Source organism: Rhinoderma darwinii, chromosome 3 (assembly GCF_050947455.1).
Source record: "Rhinoderma darwinii isolate aRhiDar2 chromosome 3, aRhiDar2.hap1, whole genome shotgun sequence".
NCBI classification, from domain to species: Eukaryota; Metazoa; Chordata; class Amphibia; order Anura; family Rhinodermatidae; genus Rhinoderma; species Rhinoderma darwinii.
This window is the reverse complement of record NC_134689.1, coordinates 296,747,792-296,767,943: the sequence shown is the minus strand read 5'-3', so window position 1 is coordinate 296,767,943 and position 20,152 is coordinate 296,747,792. Positions and strand designations below refer to the sequence as shown.

General features: G+C 44.5%; 1 protein-coding gene across 1 annotated transcript in view; it reads left to right on the top strand.

The window, feature by feature from the left end:
• Nucleotides 1-761: 761 nt before the first annotated feature.
• Nucleotides 762-20,152, top strand: part of IQGAP1 (IQ motif containing GTPase activating protein 1) — a 178,621-nt gene continuing 159,230 nt past the window's right edge. The window contains exon 1 of the mRNA XM_075858086.1: nt 762-964. Within this exon, the coding sequence (XP_075714201.1) occupies nt 916-964 (49 nt within the window). The 5' untranslated portion in view covers nt 762-915. The remainder of the gene's footprint in view (nt 965-20,152) is intronic.

Here is a 20,152-nt window from a genome sequence, read left to right as displayed (position 1 = left end):
TTCTGGACTGGAATCCCCGGTCAGCATGACTGAGGCTCTGGATTTCGCTCCTAGAGGGAGTCCCAGTGGCGCTATCTACAGGGGGGGGCTAGCGCTATCCACAGGTGGGTGGCGCTATCTTCAAGAGGTATGTGGCACTATCTATATGGACACAGTGGCACTATCTACATGGGCATCTAATGTGGCATTATACTGTATGGAAGCATACTATATGGGGGCAGCTATGGGGCATTACGGTATGGGGCATCAGTGTGGGCATTATACCGTATGACTGCATTATACCGTGCAGGAGCAGCTATTTGGAGATTGGGCGGGGTTAGGGGTGTGGCTTAAATGGAAAAAAATTCCGCTAAGCATCTGTTGTCCTCCTTTGCGATAATTAAAAGTTGGGAGGTATGCACAACCAAGTACATCTGAGATTGAACTATTAAACTGCCCTGGACTGAGGTGACTCATAGGCAACATATTCCTAATCTAAAAAGCGCCATTTCTGTGAATGTGCCGCACGTATGGGTCATTTTGGTGCCAGTTAACTTGTTTTTAAATTGCCATCAAAGTGCATTTCTATACAGTAGACAGCGGCGTTTATGTGGAGCAGTACCCGGGACGTGTGCCTGGCTGTGGTGCTGTAGTACTAGTGACTCACAGTGCAGCCCCTCCGCCGCACACACCGAGGTGACAGGCTTCATTTTGGCAGCAGCCTGTGTGACTGACTTGGCGCTCTTATAGGCTAAAGATGGTGGGGGCGGGGCGGACACACCCTGTCTTCTCTCTCCGGCACCGAGGAGGCTCCTGCACCTCTGGAGAAGTTGTCTCGGTGTCCTTATTGCCCCCTGTCTCACCTTCCCTCCCTTTCTCTCCATCGAGTGGAACTGAACCGGTCCAGATCAGATCCAGAACCCCTCGGAAGTCACCATGTCCAGCTCGGATGATGTGGATGGGATTCTCCGTCCTCACTATGGCTGTAAGTTATAAGGGCGGCGTGTTAACCAGTGCAGTGCTGGTGGCATTGTTGAGGGTGACTGGGTTATGAGAGGGGAGCAGCAGAGACGAGTACGGGCGCTTCCTGCCACCGAGTCCTGTCTCCCTGCGGGGGAAGTGTCAGTGTGTTCTGCTGTGCTCGGGACTGTATAGAGCTTGTGTATAATGTACGTGTCCTCCAGGAGGGGGAAGTTACCAAACTGAGTAGCGTGCTGTCACCGCATTGGGGCTGAAGCCAAGGTAACGCGGAGAGCCAGTAGCTGTCAGAACTACAAATCCCAGCATGCCCTGGCTGGACAGATCCATCATCCCAGGAGCCAATGTACCTAAAAGTTCATGGTCAATGCCTGTCTGACTGGATTATTAATTTCTATAAAGGTCTATGGAAGTTTTTAAAAAGTCAAATTGGCTCCATGATTGGTGGAGCTGGCTCCTAACGTCCGCATTCGTCCACCCCTGCTCTAGTCTTATAGACTGGGGCTTGTAGTTCCACAAATGCCATCATGTATAGGTTGGCTCATTAAAAGTTATATCTTGCAGCGCCTTCTTACCCTTAGACTGGCACACTGATTCAAACTTTGTTAATGAGCGTCTCCTGAGTGAACTTCTGCCCACTTGAGTGCCCATGATATGGCCGTGTGTCTGATGCTAGCTACAGTCCGATAGGTTGAAGGGGTGTCAGCTCTCTTGCCAGTCACAAACAAATAGGCGCCCACTGGACTATTTTGCATATCGTTAGCTAAGCTTAAAGGGGTTCTCCACTTTCCGCAGTGCGTGGGTGAAACCACCCGGTCTCTGTAGGATACGCCCTAACCTGCCCAGTGAATGTAGTGGTGATGTGGAAATGCTGCTCTATTCCCTATGTAGGAACCGCCACACACTATAGACCTTTGTGGTAAAATTCAGGCTGTGCAGCTGGAAATGACAAAAATGAAGAACAGTCCTGACCGTCCAGCATTCTGTATAGAAATGCGCTTGTATATAATATCCCGCTTTGACTAGACAAGTCAGTGTATATATAAAGTGTATGTGGAAATATAAAGTTTATGTAGATATAGCGCGTTCCATGGGAAACATAATATATTGTACGTGGTTTTGAACTGTCAACATTTGCTTCAGCTATTCGCAGTTTTTTATAGAACATACAGTAAAAAGTTGTAGGATATGAATGGCCTACTGAGTAATATATTGACAGGCCCACTACTATGGATAATATAAAGTGTCCCGTGTCACGGAATTACATAGCAGCCCATTGAGGATTACATACATACATATATATATATATATATATATATATATATATATATAAAAGGGCCAATAGCAGGGGATTATATAGCAGCCCACCACTGAGTATTGTGTATACATGTATATAGGGGCCCAGTACCGGCGTTTCACTGCTTGCACATGACTGTAGGTTTTGTCCATATTTAGTCAGGACTGTCTTGTGGACTCGTATTAAAGTCTTTTATAAAATAAGGAGCTATGAATTGCTAGTTTTGTTTTGCTGTACACTGTGGTTGACTTGAAGTGATTAAGAATGTAACTAAGATGATGAAACATATTATATGGTCACACCCAGACCGTGGAAGATGGCTGCACCACTGACTGTTCCTCTGTTTGGTTGCACATACGGGGAATTTGTTAATAGCAATGCTCCCGTTTGGCTTAAAGTCGCAAATCATGGCGCACGCTGTTTCCGTATCTCAGCGAGCTCGGCTGTTTCCGGAGTTCTGTCACCTCGGCACTGATCACTGCCTGGATACAGCAGCCGGGAGCTGATTCACTAGATGGGACAGGGTCAGGTGACCAATGTTCTGAGGATAGGTGTGGGTCCCTGAGGTGGGACTTGCATCTATCGGACATTTATGGCATATCATGTGGATAGGGTCGGGCACAGTAATTTACTTTCGCTGCTATTCCTGTTTACTTATCTTGTACAATCTCTTAGAGCGGATTTACACAAGCGTGTGCGTTTTGCGCACGCAACAACCGTGGCGTTTTGCGTGCGCAAAAGGCACTTGACAGCTTCGTGTGTCATGTTCATATGGATGCGCGGCTGCGTGCTTTTCGCGCAGCCGCCATCATTATGACACTCCGTTTGTATGTTTGTAAACAGAAAAGCATGTGGTGCTTTTCTGTTTACCTTCATTCTTTTACTGCTGTTGCGCCAATAACGCGCATCCCACGGAAGTGCTTCCGTGTGTTACGCGTGATTTTCACGCACCCATTGACTTCAATGGGTGCGTGATGCGAGAAAAACGCCGAAATATAGAACATGTCGCGAGTTTTACGCAGCGGACTCATGCTGCACAAAACTCACAGTCTGCCCTGCCCCATAGACTAGCATAGGTCCGTGCGACCCGCGTGAAAACCACGCGGGTTGCACGGACGTATAGCACGTTCGTGTAAATCCGCCCTCAGGGTATTTTCACAAGTGGCAGATTTGTTGCAGAAATTGTATGAATGTGGCATGTGTGTGGATTTCTGCAAACCCCATTCAGGGATAAGTGGCAGTTGCAGAAATTTCTGAAACAAATCTGCCATGTTTAGGGATGGGAATTAAATTTTTTCCCAGTCAGTAATACCACTCACATTCCTGCTGCTGGTACCAGCCCCTTACATTACAAATGAATGCTCAAACTATTTGGCGTCAGGTCTGCAGGTGGCATGGGACAGAAATGCTGTGGATTTTCTGTCCAGATTTTAAAGTAGGCAGTGTTTGGTGGAGGGGCAGAGCCATCTTTGGCCCTACAAATTTACTATAATTTATGCCAAAAATTGGCGTCAATTATAGTTCAAATCTACGCCTACTCATAGATGGCATAGATTTCAATTTCTGTCTTTAGGACAGCAACAGTTGCACCAAATGTATTAAAAAATGTGCACCTCTAAAAATGTGGCACTTTTTACGCCAACACTCTTCTGTTTAAGACTGTCCTATGAAACGCCAGTTTTAGTTAATCTCCCACTATATGTATACAGCATTCTGGGAAGGTGTCAGATTTCATAAACTCTTGGCTGAGGATTAGTGCAGTTCCTTATAAAACTATCCAATTCTTACTTATGGTCATATGTTGACTTTATATTTCAAGAACTAAATTAAAATCCATCTCTCGTATGAAGGCTGCTGGAAATGATCCCACCTAATATTCAGCCGAAGTCTATTCCCTACTTCATTGTAGTATGGCTTTAGGCCTCATGCACACGACCGTAAAAACTCCCGTTATTACGGGTCGTAATTACGACCCGTAATAACGGGCTCATAGACTTCTATTGGCGACGGGTGCCTTCCCGTTTTCTCACGGGAAGGTGCCCGTGCCGTTGAAAAAGATAGAACATGTCCTATTTCAGGCCGTAATAACGGCACGGGCAGGTCCATAGAAGTCTATGGAGCTCTCGTAATGACGGGTGGCTACATGTGTGCACCCGTCATTACGGCAGCGTTGCTAAGCGACATCAGTAAATAGTCACTGTCCAGGGAGCTGAAAGAGTTAACTGATCGGCAGTAACTCTTTCAGCACCCTGGACAGTGACTACCGATCAGTATAAACCTGTAAAAAATAAAAGACGTTCATACTTACCGAGAACTTCCTGCTTCCTCCAGTCCGGTCTACCGCCCGTTGCCTTGGTGACGCGTCCCTCTCGACATCCGGCCCGACGTCCTGGATGACGTTTCAGGTCATGTGACCGCTGCAGCCAATCACAGGTCAGTCACAGGCTGCAGCGGTCACATGGACTGCCGCGTCATCCAGGGATGTCGGGCTGGATGTGAAGAGGGGGACGCGTCACCAAGACAACGGCCGGGTAAGTATGAATTTCTTTTACTTTTATTACGGAAAGGGCTGTCCCTTCTCTCTATCCTGCACTGATAGAGAGAAGGGGCTGCCGATTAGTGCAGTGCTATTTTGCCGCCAAAAACGTGCCTGTAAATACGGGTGGAATACGGGTGACACCGGACCCATATTTACGGGCACGGGTTCGTAAATACTGGTGCAAAACGGGTCGAATACGTGTGACACCGGACCTGTATTTACGGGTGGGAAAAAATACGGTCGTGTGCATGAGGCCTCAGTGCGGGCTCTCTCTTTGCTTTATGCATAAGCAGTGGCTTACACCATATTATTGCTACAAGGATTGGATGAGAATATATATATATATACGCTCATCCAATCCTTGTAGCAATAATATGGTGTAAGCCACTGCTTATGCATAAAGCAAAGAGAGAGCCCGCACTAAAGCCATACTACATACATATATATATAGTACACAGGAAAATGGTGACCGCACACTGAACACCAATGGCACAAATCACAAACAATAAATATGCATTACTGCTGAATCTACTTACAATAGTGAGGTTCTTAGGATACAGCCACACGGAGCGGCCCTGACACTGTCGCAACGCGGCTAACAACCACGCCGGCAGCATGTTCGGCGTGGTTGTCAAACAGCCTGTTAGTAACCACATGTTAACACGGGTAAACCGTCCCTTTATCTGCAAAATCATGCGGCCATGAATTAATACACCCTTTATGGCCGCACGGTTTTGCAAATTACAACAACTTACCTCCTATTCATTCTCTATGGCAGCGCCGGAAAAAGCCGAACACTGCACTCTGCTATCTCCGGCGCTCCCATAGAGAATGAATGGATCGTCAGTGCACATGCGCATGTAACCAGAATACCCCTTAACGAGGTATTTGACAGCCGCTCCTACATAGTGCCACCACGGTTGTTGGCCGCGTTACGACCGTCAGGGCCGCTCCATGTGGCCGTACCCTTAGTTTAACTCACATTTTGATCAAATTGCATGAGCCCACCTGCCACAACAAGGCATCCTATATAAGGTGGGTCCCTACACTGCACATACACCCAGAACTGGGACTAAACCTACATATATTTGGGGATGGTAGGAACCAGCATTAAATTAATTAAAATCACCCATAGCAAAACAGGAGGAGTGCAAGATCAAAAAAAATGGAGGCAGTTACTAACCCCGCGTGTATGCAATAGAAAAACACAATAGTTTGATCAGCAATCAAGATTTCAAAGGTGTACATAGCCTGTAAATACATTTTGGGCTGTTAGTCTGCCTTTCAAAAGCAGAAGCTTTTGGGCCAACTGGTTTTATTGGGATCAGTACCACTTTTATTCACCCAACAACAATATATCTTGGAGACTATTAAAGAGGCTCTGTCACCACATTATAAGGGTCCTATCTCCTATATAAGGAGATCGGCGCTGTAATGTAGGTGACAGCAGTGCTTTTTATTTAAAAAAACGATCTGTTTTTACCACATTATTAGCGAGTTTAGATTTATGCTAATTAGTTGCTTAATGCCCAAGTGGGCGTGTCTGTGGTAGTTACAGCAGAGGAGGCGTGATCTCGCGAGATCTCGCAGTAAATGACATGTTACAACGAGATCACGCTTCCTCTGCTGTAACTACCATAGAAACAGTAACGACGTGCACAGATTGTGAATAGACATTCCGTGGAATGTCTATTAACTGTCTAAACACTTCAGTATTGTTAATGTGTTAGTATAAGACAGCACATAAGGATCCAACAGGATCCCTATGCGCTGAGTAAATGAATGGAGAGGAGTGCTTGATGCTGATTGGTCAGAGTCATACACTCCTCTGTACAACGCCCACTTGGTCTAAAGTAAAAATACGCCCACTTGGGCATTAAGAAACTCATTAGCATAAACCTAAAATCGCTAATAAAGTGGTAAAAATAGATTGTTTTTTTTAAATAAAAAGCACTGCTGTCACCTACATTATAGCGCCCATCTCCTTATATAGGACATAGGGCACTTATAATGTGGTGACAGAGCCTCTTTAAGTCCGGAGATTTTCTACTGAGGATTTTGTAGCGTTTCTTTTGGAAACGCTGATGTAAGTATTATAACCTAAAGCAAAGAAATAAAGACCAAGAAATATAATACACAAAAATCTAAAATAAAACAAATAGTAATGAAACACACTATAATACACTCTGAGGCCCATGCACACGACCGTTAGAAATCTCCGTAATTGCGTACCGTAATATGGTGCGTAATTACGGCCCCATTTAGTTTTATTGGTTGCCGTCACCTTTCCGTATCACTACGGATAGGTGTCAGTGCCGGAGAAATATGCCGGGAATTATGGAGCATGTCCTATTTTTCGTATTTTATGGGCTGTGCTCCCATACTTTGTATGGAAGAACCCGTGTGCACGATGCCTAAGACGCTTGGTAGATAAACAAAATGATACTGCTTGCAATACTGAGTTACTGACAAATCACCAGATTTTCTGTGCTCTAGTGACTGGCAGGTATTTATAAGGATGACAGCTAATGAAACATACCCTACCGTACAATTATATACTATATGTAAAATAACCCTGGCACAGCCATGTGTTACATACTTGCCCATTCATTTGACTTTATGCTACATAATGATACATTTCCCCTGCAGCTAAAAATGTGTAGTCCCCACATCTCCCTCCAACAATATAAGGGTATGTTCACACACTAGACTAAAAAAGTCTGAAAATACGGAGCTGTTTTCAAGGGATAACAGCTCCCGATTTTCAGACGTTTAAGCCACTCGCGTTTTTCACGGCCGTTTTTGGAGCGGTTTTCAATAGTCTATGAAAAACAGCTCCAAAAACGTCCCAAGAAGTGACCTGCACTTACGTCTGAAAACACTCCGTGTGAACATACCCTCAATGGATTGCCTGGGGCATCAGCAGCTGGATCATCAGGGTGGCTGCATTCTGAAAGGTTGTAATCCAGCTGGGAGAACTCAATGCCAACCACTGATTAAAACTGGAGAACTTCTGACACCTCCACTAAAAGTTGAAGAGCTGTGATACTAAGGCTACTACATGCACATGTTGTATTTTGCTGTGGACAATCCACATAAAAACCACAGGAAATTTCCAGGTAAAAACCCGCACCTAATCGTTCTTATTTTTATTCAGCGTTATTCAGTGCGGTTTTTGCACTTTGATGCGTAAATCTGTGCGTTTTCATGCTGCGGGTTTTGGTGCACTTTTTCTTACAACTAGCCAGATGCAATTTGCAAGCGGAAACACATGATAAATTAACATGCTGCAGCTTGTAAAATACACACCGCAGGTCAATTTACGCGCAGAAAAAACCGCAGCGTGTACATTACTTTTCGGGTACTTTATTACGCTGTGGATGTGCCGCACGCAACTACGCGTAGCAAAACCGCAGCGCAATACGCATCGTGTGCATTGAGCCTAAGGGTGCATTCACATGGTGTGGTTTCGCGGTGCAGCAAGTAGGAGCAGAGCTGAAGTACTGCAGCACAGCCGCTATAAGTGCATAACCTCCAGCTGCCTCTGAACATCAGAACAGCTCATTAGTGAGGGGTCAGGGGATCCCGATGGCCTATCCTGTGAAAAACCGCCCCATGCATGGACAATCCCTTTAATCACGATTTAAATGAAAAGTTAAAGGTGTTGTAAGAGAATCAACAATTATTATATATCTAATTGTCTGATCGGTGGGGGCCCAAACGCTGGAACCCCCTCCAATCTCGAGAACAGGCATTCCAAACAGGGTCCCAAATCTCCATTTCTTTTCACTGCTCGACCGCAATGAGGACGAGATTGTGCCTGCTTCTCCATTCTATGTCTAACAGAAACAGCGGAGCGCTGTTCCCGGCTGTGTCTGCAATCCCCATAGACTTTAAAGAGGCTCTGTCACCAGATTTTGCAGCCCCTATCTGCTATTGCAGCAGATAGGCGCTGCAATGTAGATTACAGTAACGTTTTTATTTTAAAAAAACGAGCATTTTTGGCCAAGTTATGACCATTTTTGTAGTTATGCAAATGAGGCTTCGGGGCGTTTTTAATACTTTTACTAGCTGGGCGCTCTGAAGAGAAGTAACATCCTCTTCTCTTCAGAACGCCCAGCTTCTGACAGTGCAGATCTGTGACGTCACTCACAGGTCCTGCATCGTGACGGCCACATCGGCACCAGAGGCTACAGTTGATTCTGCAGCAGCATCAGCGTTTGCAAGTAAGTCGATGTAGCTACATACCTGCAAACGCTGATGCTGCTGCAGAATCAACTGAAGCCTCTGGTGCCGATGTGGCCGTCACGATGCAGGACCTGTGAGTGACGTCACAGATCTGCACTGTCAGAAGCTGGGCGTTCTGAAGAGAAGAGGATGTTACTTCTCTTCAGAGCGCCCAGCTAGTAAAAGTAGTAAACACGCCCCGATGTGCGCACATAATACACGCCCACTTGGACTTTTACTTTTAAACACACCCACTTGGACTTTTGCAAGCCTCATTTGCATAACTACAAAAATGGTCATAACTTGGCCAAAAATTCTCGTTTTTTAAAAATAAAAACGTTACTGTAATCTACATTGCAGCGCCTATCTGCTGCAATAGCAGATAGGAGTTGCAAAATCTGGTGACAGAGCCTCTTTAAATAGAGCAGCGGGTTCATGCTCGACTATCACTCCATTCAATATCGCCCTCACTGCGGTCAAGAAACGAAAAGAAATGGAGGTTTGGGACCCCTGGTCTTGCAATCGTTGGAGTACCAACGGTGGGGCCCCCAGTAATTAGACAATGATCACCTATCCTGTGGATAGGTGAAAATGGTCGATACTGGTACAACACCTTTAAAGGGAGCCTGTCACCAGGTTTATGCTGCCCTGAGGGCAGCATAAAGTAGTGCCAGAAATCCTGACTCCAACAATGTATATCTAAGGGCCTGTTCACATCAGCGTTCTTTCCGTTGAGGGAACCCCTCAACGGAAAGCAATGCTTATGTGAACACAGAAGTCTCTGTACACTGCATAGCGGCAGTGCTGCAGCTCTACTCATTCAAATGAATAGGAGCAGTAACCCAGCAAGGCCGCTGTGCAGTGTACGGAGCCTTCTGCTTCCGGCACTGTACACTGTATAACTCCCGGTGCTGGAGGCAGCCAGGACAACTGATCGGACCGGGTGTCAGACCCCCACCGATCATATACTGATGACTTGTCCTGTTCATAGGTCATCAGTATGAAAAACCACCCATGTACAGAAAACCCATTTAAAGACAACCTTTCACCTGCCCACCACGTAATAGGCGCTGCTGCAGAAACATTGCCTCACTTTATTTTTTCTTCTATCTTCCTCCGTTATTTAGATATCCGTGCCGTTATATTTGGCGCCCAATATCTAAATAACCCCCTGAACTGTCAATGGGGCGTGTTACTATCGCTGTGACACTGTCCAATCAGCTACGGACAGTGTCATGATGGCTTGTGTGGTGTGATCTCTCTCGCGACATCTCTGTCGTAGTCAGCGGCGTCGGAGCTGTGCGTGTGGTTGGTCACGCGTGCACGCTGTCACTCTTCAGCTCTCGGCAGACAAGGGTCGTCCTTGTCTGCCAAAAGCTGAAGAGATAGAGCATGCGCACGCCAGCATGCATGTGCGCACAGCTCAGGCGCCGCTGCGGACGATACTCCCGCCACCACGTAACAGAAGAAGAACTCCCATTCTTCCCCTCATCTTCTGTTCTGTGGTGGCGTCGAAGCGGTGCGTGAGTGAGACAGTGTTTGTGAAGCTCTGCATATTACATGCTGAACTCCTCTGCACACGTATTGGCAGGTGAAAGGTTCTCTTTAAGTTTGAAGATATTACTTTGCTGTCTGAACGAAGGAGTGAATGTGAAAGAGAACACTTCACAGGTTTATACCCTGTCCTGCTCTTAGCTAAGAAGTGGATACAATTGTATTCAGTCTAGACAATGTTCTCCCAGCTAAACAGCCTGGACTCCAGACTGGTACATAGTTACAAACTATGATTAAGATTTGTGTTGCTGCTTCTAATGTATTTCGCTCACAGAGAAGTACCTAGAATGAAATATTCAACGCATTTTTTTGCTACGATTTTCGTAAATGTGGCAAAACTGCTTTTTACCGTGATCTTGAAAATCGCACCTAAAAAAAAACAAAGGCGACTCCTTAATATACACAAATACATACAATTATATCCACTTAGAGCGGACATCGGCATATACAGATTTTCTCATTCACTGTTTTAATTCCTCACCATTTAAAAAAAAAAAAAAAAAAAAAATGGTTTGCAGTCAAAGTATATTAGAAAGTTGTATCACTTTTCATTTATATAGTGATTAAGCTTTATTTACATAAAACAGGACGCAGTTTTTTGACCCAAAGCCAGAAGTTGATTCAAAAAGAAGGAAAGGTAGAATGAAAAGACTGATGCAACTCTATTCTTTCATGTCCATCCCCGTGTTTGGCTAAAAATAAAAAAACTGATCCAAAAACCGCTTCAAAATGGTGTGTGGTCCTTGCCTTAGGCCTTATTTACACGAGTGTATTTCACGTCGGTGAAACATGCGTGAAAATCACGTGCGTCGCACGGACCTATGCTAGTCAATGGGGCCGTTCAGACATTCCATGTTTTTCACGCAGCGTGTCCGCTGCGTGAAACTCACAGCATGTCCTATACTTCAGCGTTCTTCGCGCATCACGCACCCATTGTAGTCAATGGCTGCGTGAAAATCACGCACAATACACGGAAGTGCGTCCGTGTGACGCGCGTGCTTCGCACTACAGTTGAAGAAATGACGGGAAAAATAAAACCACCTCCTTCATTTCAGTTCCGAAACATCCAAAAAGTGTGTCATAACGATGCCATACGCGCAAAAAACACGTAGCCACGCACCAAACACTGATGCCACACGGAACTGCAACGCTGCGTTTTTTGGGCGTGCAAAACCCACACGTTAGTGTGAGTTTCGCCTTGGGCTGTAATCACACATGCAGTTTTTGATGCAGTTTTTTGTGCCAAGGCCAAGAGTGGATCCAAAAGGAATGAAAAGTATAAAGGAAAGACTGATATGTCGCCTCTCTTTTGGATCCACATTCTCCCACTGCGTGTTTGATCCTGGCCTTAGTATAGTTATTTTATTTAAAGCAATGGACATCAAATATATGGGTATATTCACACAATGCAGGAGAATCTTTCCTATTTATTTCCCATCCCTTTACGATCCACTACTGGTTGTGGCTTCGAAAACTGTACTAAAAACGGCACTGTGTGAATAAGGCCATAGTTACATGCAGCAATACTTCATTACCTGCTATGTTATTAGAATTATTGCAATACATGTTAACAAAATGTGATTAATACTTATGCAAGATGGCAAGATCCTGTGCATACAAGCAGAATACTGAACGCAGCAATTTAATACATACTGTAATTTGGAATCATTTATATGAATCACTGTAATTTCTGTCATAGTCTTTGTTTTTGTGTCCTGTCATTTACAGAAGGGATTAAGGCGACTTTCAGGGTCAGTTTACACGTTGCGTAAATACTGCAGATTTTCCGCAATGGAATTCGTTGTGGAAAATCCACAGCAAATACAGTAGCAGCAGCAAAGTGGATGCGTAAATACTGAGCCAAAAAAAAAACGCTGAGAAATTGACCTGCGGTGCAGAGTTTTATTCCGCAGCATGTCCATTGTATTTGCGTAAATGCTGCTTATTCGTTGCGGGTTCTCCCGCAATGGGGAAGTAAAGCCTGCAACAAGTAGCAGTTGTTGCGTTATTTGCAGTGGGTTTGCAGCGTTTCTGCCGCAAAAAAACGCAACTCAGGAAAAAAACAAATCTTATACTTACCCAGGAGTCTATGTTTCTTCCTCCAGGCCGGCCTCCCGGGATGACATTTCATCCTATGTGACCGCTGCTGCAGCCAATCACAGGCTGCAGCATTCTCCTGGGATGAAACGTCATCCCAGGAGGCCGGCCTGCTAGCAGGCCAGCGAAGTGCTGCAGTTTTCCACAGCGGACATACCAGGCGAAAAACGTAACCACAGTTACGCGGCGCACTGGGCTTTTACACAGCTTATCCGCCCTGTGTGAACTCTGCCTCACACGGCAGTATTTTGCTTCAGTAGGAACCTGCCCAGAGAAAAAGTATGATGGGAAGATTTTTTTTTTAACGTTTCTGTGATGTGGACCCACTACTTGGTGTATTCACACGCTGCGGTTTTGACGCTCGTCTAAAAACTGTACTGCAAAAATGCTTGTTTTTCCCGCTATTTCAGTTTTGCAGTTAGCACGGAAATGCATTTAAGTATTTCAGTGGAGTTTTCAGACACGTGCCAAAAATGCAGCATATACGCATCGTGTGAGTACACCCGAAGGCCAGGTTTTTAGTAAAACACAGAAGTGGATGCAAAATAAAAGATGCATCAGTCTTTTCTTTATACAATTCCTTCCTTTAGGATCAACTTCTGGCCTTGGCTAAAGCCACTGAGACAAAAAAATGCACCAACGACTGAGTGTGTGATCCTGGTCTTATTCAGATGAATGGATCTGCTGCATGTCAATTCACCCTTAGTCGCACAAGTTAAAGGAGTATTCTCATCTTTAACATTTTCGGCACCCCTCCATTGTGTCCAGTCACCTCTCCATTGTACCCGGGCACCCCTCCATTGTGTTCAGTCACCTCTCCATTGAATTCAATTAAGAAGCTGCCGATGTGAGTTAATGATTGGAGGTTTCAGGACCCCCATCCACCCGATAGGTGTGGGTCTTAGAGCTGTGACCTGAATTTATTGGAAATTGATGGCAACTTCACAGGATCAAGATTGGAATACCCTTTTAAGACCGTGTTTTACAGGGCTTGTTGCCAACATATTCCGGAGACAGCCATGTTGGGGGCTGATCTAACATTTACAAGACATTCGCCATGGAGTGAGATCCTACATAACATGTCATGATTAAATACTGTGATATATGGAGGAATAGGTGATTAGGTGGAGGGCCGCCCAGGTATAACTTCTGCACTGGGGCTCCGGACATCTCCGCTATTAAAGAGAAGCTTCACTTTAAAATGTCCCTACATGAAACTATGATGTAATGGATTAGTGTGGTCACAGCTTCCTTCTGCCTTGTCAAGAGATGTATGGTATTCTTGCAGTAATGCTTTTCAAAGTACAGACTTAGAGGTAGAGTTCACATTGTGGATTTTTGTTTTTTCAAACGAAGCCACCAGAAACATATGTGGAAAAGCGCGTGAGTCTTTTAAGTACCCACGCATCTTTACAAAGTGTTCCACTGTAAGCCTATAACCATTAGGCTGGGTTCACACGACCTATTTTCAGGCGTAATGGAGGCGTTTTACGCCTCGAATTACGCCTGAAAACACGGCTCCAATACGTCGGCAAACATCTGCCCATTCATTTCAATGGGCTTTACGATGTTCTGTGCCGACGACCTGTCATTTTACGCGTCGCTGTCAAAAGACGGCGCGTAAAATAACAGCCTCGTCAAAAGAAGTGCAGGACGCTTCTTGGGACGTAATTGGAGCCATTTTTCATGGACTCCAATGAAGAACAGCTCCAAGTTACGTCCGTAAAAGACGTGGCAAAAAACGCCAGTACATGCAATTACGCCTGAAGTTGACGCAGCCGCGCATCATATGTTGATGACACACGGAGCTGTTAAGTGCCTTTTGCGCGCGCAAAACGACGCGTTTTTCACACGCGCATAACACACACGCTTGTGTAAATCCGCCCTTACACGAACGCCCTGCTTCTTGTTGCAGTCCAGCCTCCTGGGATGAAGTTTTATTCCACGTGACCGCTGCAGCCAATCACATGGCCTGCAACGTCATCTTAGGAGGCCGGACTATGCACAGAAAAGAGGGAGGGGGCAAGTAACAACATTCTCTTTACCCAGCGCTGCATTCCACAGCGGAAATGGTTAGAAAAACCACACCAAATGTGGTGCGGTTTTTCAGACGGAAAGTGTATCCGACCCGTGGGAACCGGTCTTTAATGTTTGGTCGATTGAATTCAACGACTTGATATAAATTTTGGTTAGATAACAATTTGGACTGTGTTCAAATTTGGTCTCCAGAAGCTATATGTGAACTATGGCCCGGGTGAAAGGGGGTTATAAATATTTATTTACATTATGCTGGTAATATAGGGTGGACAGAATATGTGGGATATGCCCATGGAGAGCTATGAACATGTCCTGTCAATAGAATCACCTGTTCTGATGAATTGCATGTGAATTAACTTGACACTTATCCCACCCCCTTCAGTCATGTTCCTTGGGATCAGATCTTATGGTCTGGAAATCTGCCTACAGAGTTTGAAATCCTGAAGTTCAGCAGGATCGGCTGACGATCCAATGTGTATCGGGGCCACCCGACCTGACCTCAATTGCAGAGGTCAGGGTAAAGCAGTATCGGCATGCCTGACCCTTTGTTCCCACTGCCAACCCGGTCTGGCAGCAGCTTATTTCCCTTTAAAATATACATGCATGGCCGAGCCAAGAGTGCATTCTAAGGGTATGTTCACACGGTTAACAAAATACGGCTGAAAATGCAGAGTTGTTTTCAAGGGAAAACCTCTCCTGATTTTCAGCGTTTTTTTTTTTTCAATCAAACTAGCGTTTTTCGCTGTGTTTTTTACAGCCGTTTTTGGAGCTGTTTTTCTGACCGTTAGTACATCTGTATGGTCAACTTTATAGTAAATGCGGAAACTAAATTGGCAGAGACGACACTGTACAAAAAAAAAAAAAGTAAAGTAATGCACCAAGAAGAGCATGAGGATCAGCAGCTCTATCTACACAACACCGTAGTAACAACTGCCTGCTTGCAAATTTTATCTGATATAGCAGGTACACCATCTGATACATTTACAGGTAATAGAAGATGATTTAGGCAATTGTACCTGTAAGGGTCAGTTCACACAGAGTCTTTTGGCGCTGATTTTGACGCGAATATATGCTGGGTCTCTCTTGCAGCATTTTTAGTTGTGGTTTTCCACCAAAAAGCCCACGTTTTTTTTTGCATTGGATTTGACAAAAAGACTATAAAAAAAAAAAAAAAAAAGCGTCAAGAAAAGCAGCAAATGATCCTGAAGGAATTTTGAGGTCCTTTTCTTTTTCCCCACCTGACAAAAAGCTATGTGAACTTACCCTAAGAGAAGCACATTAAGGGCTTGTCCACATGTAGCGGAATTGTTGCGGATTTCTGTCTGTAATTGCGGCAGAAAAATAGGCAGCGGAATACAGTAGCCACAAAGTGGGTGTGATTTAACAAATGTCATTCACACGCTACGGAAAAATTGTCCAGAAATTCACCTGCAGTGCGTAATTTTAGTTCCGCACTGTCAATTATTACTGCTAAAAGTAGACCAATGTACTGCCTTTTTCTGATGTACTGCGGAATTTGGGTGGAAATGACATTACAGGAAATATCGCCATCACAGCCCTAGGAAAAAACGCACCAAAATAATGCAGAAAAAATCCGCAGTATTTTTCTCAGAAAAAAATGCATTAAATGGTTGGTTTTCTGCAGCGTAGTGTCTGCTAGTTGATGCATAAAATGCTGCGGAAATCTTGTGCAGCAAATCTGTTACGTGTGGACAAGCTCAAAGTCAGAGCGTTACTTAGCTCATGCATGGATGTTCTCTCGCTCTGCCACAATCCTAACTTTCCTAGTTATCTGCAAATCTCATTAAAGAGGCTCTGTCACCACATTATAAGTGCCCTATCTCCTATATAAGGAGATGGGCGCTATAATGTAGGTGACAGTAATGCTTTTTATTTAGAAAAACGATCTATTTTTACCACATTAGGAGCGATTTTAGCTTTATGCCAATTAGTTTCTTAATGCCCAACTGGGCATGTTTTTACTTTAGACCAAGTGGGCGTTGTACAGAGGAGTGTATGACGCTGACCAATCAGCATCATGCACTCCTCTCCATTAATTTAGTCAGCGCATAGTGACACTGCGTTGTATTCTATGTGCTGTCTTATACTGACACATTAAAGTTACTGAAGTGTTTAGACAGTGAATAGACATTCCTTCCAGCCAGGACGGGATGTCTATTCACAATCCCGGCACTTCGCTAACATTTCTTTGGTACTTACAGCAGAGCAATCGTAATCTTGCGAGATCTCACTGTAAATGACAGGAGATTACGATTGCTCTGCTGTAAGTACCACAGAAACGTTAACGAAGTGCAGGGATTGTGAATAGACATCCCGTCCTGGCTGGAAGGAATGTCTATTCACTGTCTAAACACTTCAGTAACGTTAATAGGTCAGTATAAGACAGCACATAGTGAACAATGCAGTGTCACTATGCGCGGAGTAAATGAATGGAGAGAAGTGTATGATGCAGATTGGTCACTGATTGGTCAGCGTCATACACTCCTCTGTACAATGCCCACTTGGTCTAAAGTAAAACACACCCACTTGGGCATTAAGAAAGTAATTAGCATAAAGCTAAAATTGCTCCTAACGTGGTAAAAATAGATCGTTTTTCTAAATAAAAACCACTGCTGTCACCTACATCACAGCGCCGATCATATTATGTAGAAGATAGGGCACTTATAATGTGGTGACAGAGCCGATTTAATGGATGTATTTTGCACTGATTTTCATATCTAGATCTTTTGTATCTGCAATCTTATGTAAGCCAAACATATTGAGACTGGAGTGGTGAGAAGCTGGTGGACACGTGCACCACTGCTTGCCTCCGATAAGAAAAAGTTGAATAAAAAAATCCAACCTGTAAGGCTGCCTGCACACGACCTTGCCTAGAACCACGGTCTGATTACAGGAATGGCCGGCTGCGGACAGTCACCTGCATTTGAGGGTTGTGCTCCCATTACAAAGTATGGGAGCACAGTCCGTAAAATAAAAAAAAAAGAACTTGTCCTATTTTTTACAGTGCTTTCTACGACCCGGACACCTTCCCGTAAGTAAATATACTGGAAGGTGTCTAGGCCATAGAAATTAATGGAACCATATTTACGGTCATTAATTACAGGCCCAAATTACGGTCGTATGCATGGAGCCTAAGGCCTTATTCACACGAACGTGTTTAACGTCGGTGATACGCGCGTGAAAATCGCGCGTCGCACGGACCTATGTTAGTCAATGGGGCCGTTCAGACATTCCGTGATCTTCACGCACCGTGTGTCCACTGCGTAAAACTCACGATATGTCCTATAATCGGGTGTTTTTCACGCATCGCGCACCAATTGAAGTCAATGGCTGCGTGAAAATCACGCGCAGCACACGGAAGCACTTCCTTAATTTATTTTTCTAAACATCAAAACCGCGTGTCATAACGATGGCATATGCGTGAAAATCACGCAGCCACGCACCATTCACTGATGACACACGGAACTGCAACGCACGCAAAACGCTGCGTTTTTTGCTCGTGCAAAACGCACACGTTCGTGTGAATAAGGCCTTAGGCTGGGTTTCCACGGGTTGGATATGCTGCGTAAAAGTACGCAGCAAATACAGCCTGGAACCCGCAGGGAATTCCGCCCGAAAAACCGCACCAAATGGTGGTGCAGATTTTCGGGTGGAATCTCCCAAAAGCAATGGTTGAAAAAAAAAAAAAAATGAATACTTCTCCCCAGTCGTTGTCCTAGCAATGCTGTGGCTGCAGCTATTACATGGAATTAAACGTCATCCCAGGAGGCCGACCTGGACGTAGAGCAGTGGAATGCATCTCCATGACAACGCCCGGGGGTTAAGAATTAACTTTTTTAAATTTTTTTATGATTTGCGTTTTTTGCGGCGAAACTGCAGCGTTTCCGCCACAACATATGCTATGTGTTGCAGGTTTTACGTACCTCACCAGTGCATTAATTGGGGGAAAACCTGCAACAAGAGCGCAACGAATTCGCAGCATAAATTGACATGCTGCGGATTTAAAATCCGCACCGCAGGTCAATTTATCAACTTTTTCGCTGCAGATTTTTTCTGACTAAGGCCCCATTCACACAACCGTAATTTTGATCTGCAATTATGGATCCGTAATTGCGGACCAAAGTACAGACCCATTCATTTCTATTGCCCACGGACACCTTCCCATATATTTACGAGAATGTGTCGGGGTACGTAGAAAAGATCCACAAAAAATAGGACATGTCCTATTTTTTGAATTTACGGACCATGCTCCTATACTTTATAATGGGAGCACAGCCCGCAAATGTGGGTGACTGTCCGTACCCGTAATCACTGCTTACCGATTACTGCTACGGCCGTGTGTAAGGCCCTATCCGCACAGCCGGCCGCGGACAGCCACTCGCATTTTCGGCCCATATGGGAGCACAGCCCGTAAAAAGCAAAAGAACGGACATGTTCCATAATTTGCGGTACACTTCTACGGCCCGGACACCTTCCCGCAAATATATACGGGAATACAAGTGATTGGGTCCATAATGACAGTCCGCAATTACGGACGATTTTTACGGTCGTTGCGGTATGTGTCTATGTGCTGTTTTTAGAGGTAGAGCGAGAATTTTGTAGCAATGCACTACCATTCTATGGTATAAAGGATGTCCACACATACATTAGCATTCCTATTTATAATACACAAGGGGCAAGAACATATGGCTCTAAGCCTCCTACATATCTGTTACAACAGTAGATTTGCCTTTCAGACTAGTCTCAAATGATTTTGCTGTTAAACTGACATGGATGAATGGGCAGCTATGTGAGGTCATGTTTACCTATGTGAGCTTGATAAAAAGTCCTTGACACACTGCTAGTCCTTTCTACTCCTCCATAATGGCGTATGTGCGCACAGTCATTCAATGAGTTGAACGTCATTGACCAGACTCACACTGGTGTATTGTGCATCCGGATTTGTAAGGCTAGGGCTACAGCTAGACCTTTTTATTGCGCTCTATGAAAAATCCATCTGGAATAGCAGTCTAAAGAAATGTATTGAGTAGCCTTAAAATTTCTTGAAAATTGCTACCGTCAAGAGTCGCTAGCAATTTTTTGGAACTTCTACGTGCTTAGATTTCTGAGCGATTTTAAAAAGTAGTAGCTACTTTTTTAGTTCCATAGAGTAATATGAAAGTCGATTGGAAATCTGTTTAATTTTATGTTAGTCCTAGTTCACACGTTTGTTTTTTTGACAAGCAGAAAAAAAAATCTACCTCAATTCCTTAAATTTTTTGATTGACTCCTTATTTTCAGAATTTTTTGCTGTTTTTTTGCCCACGACCGTTGAATCGAATGCAAAAAAAACGTGGGCAAAAGCACGCCCCGGAAAGGAAAACGCCTCTGCCTCCCACTGAAATCAATGAAGGGTGGTTTGGGCATCTTTTTGGGGCTGATTC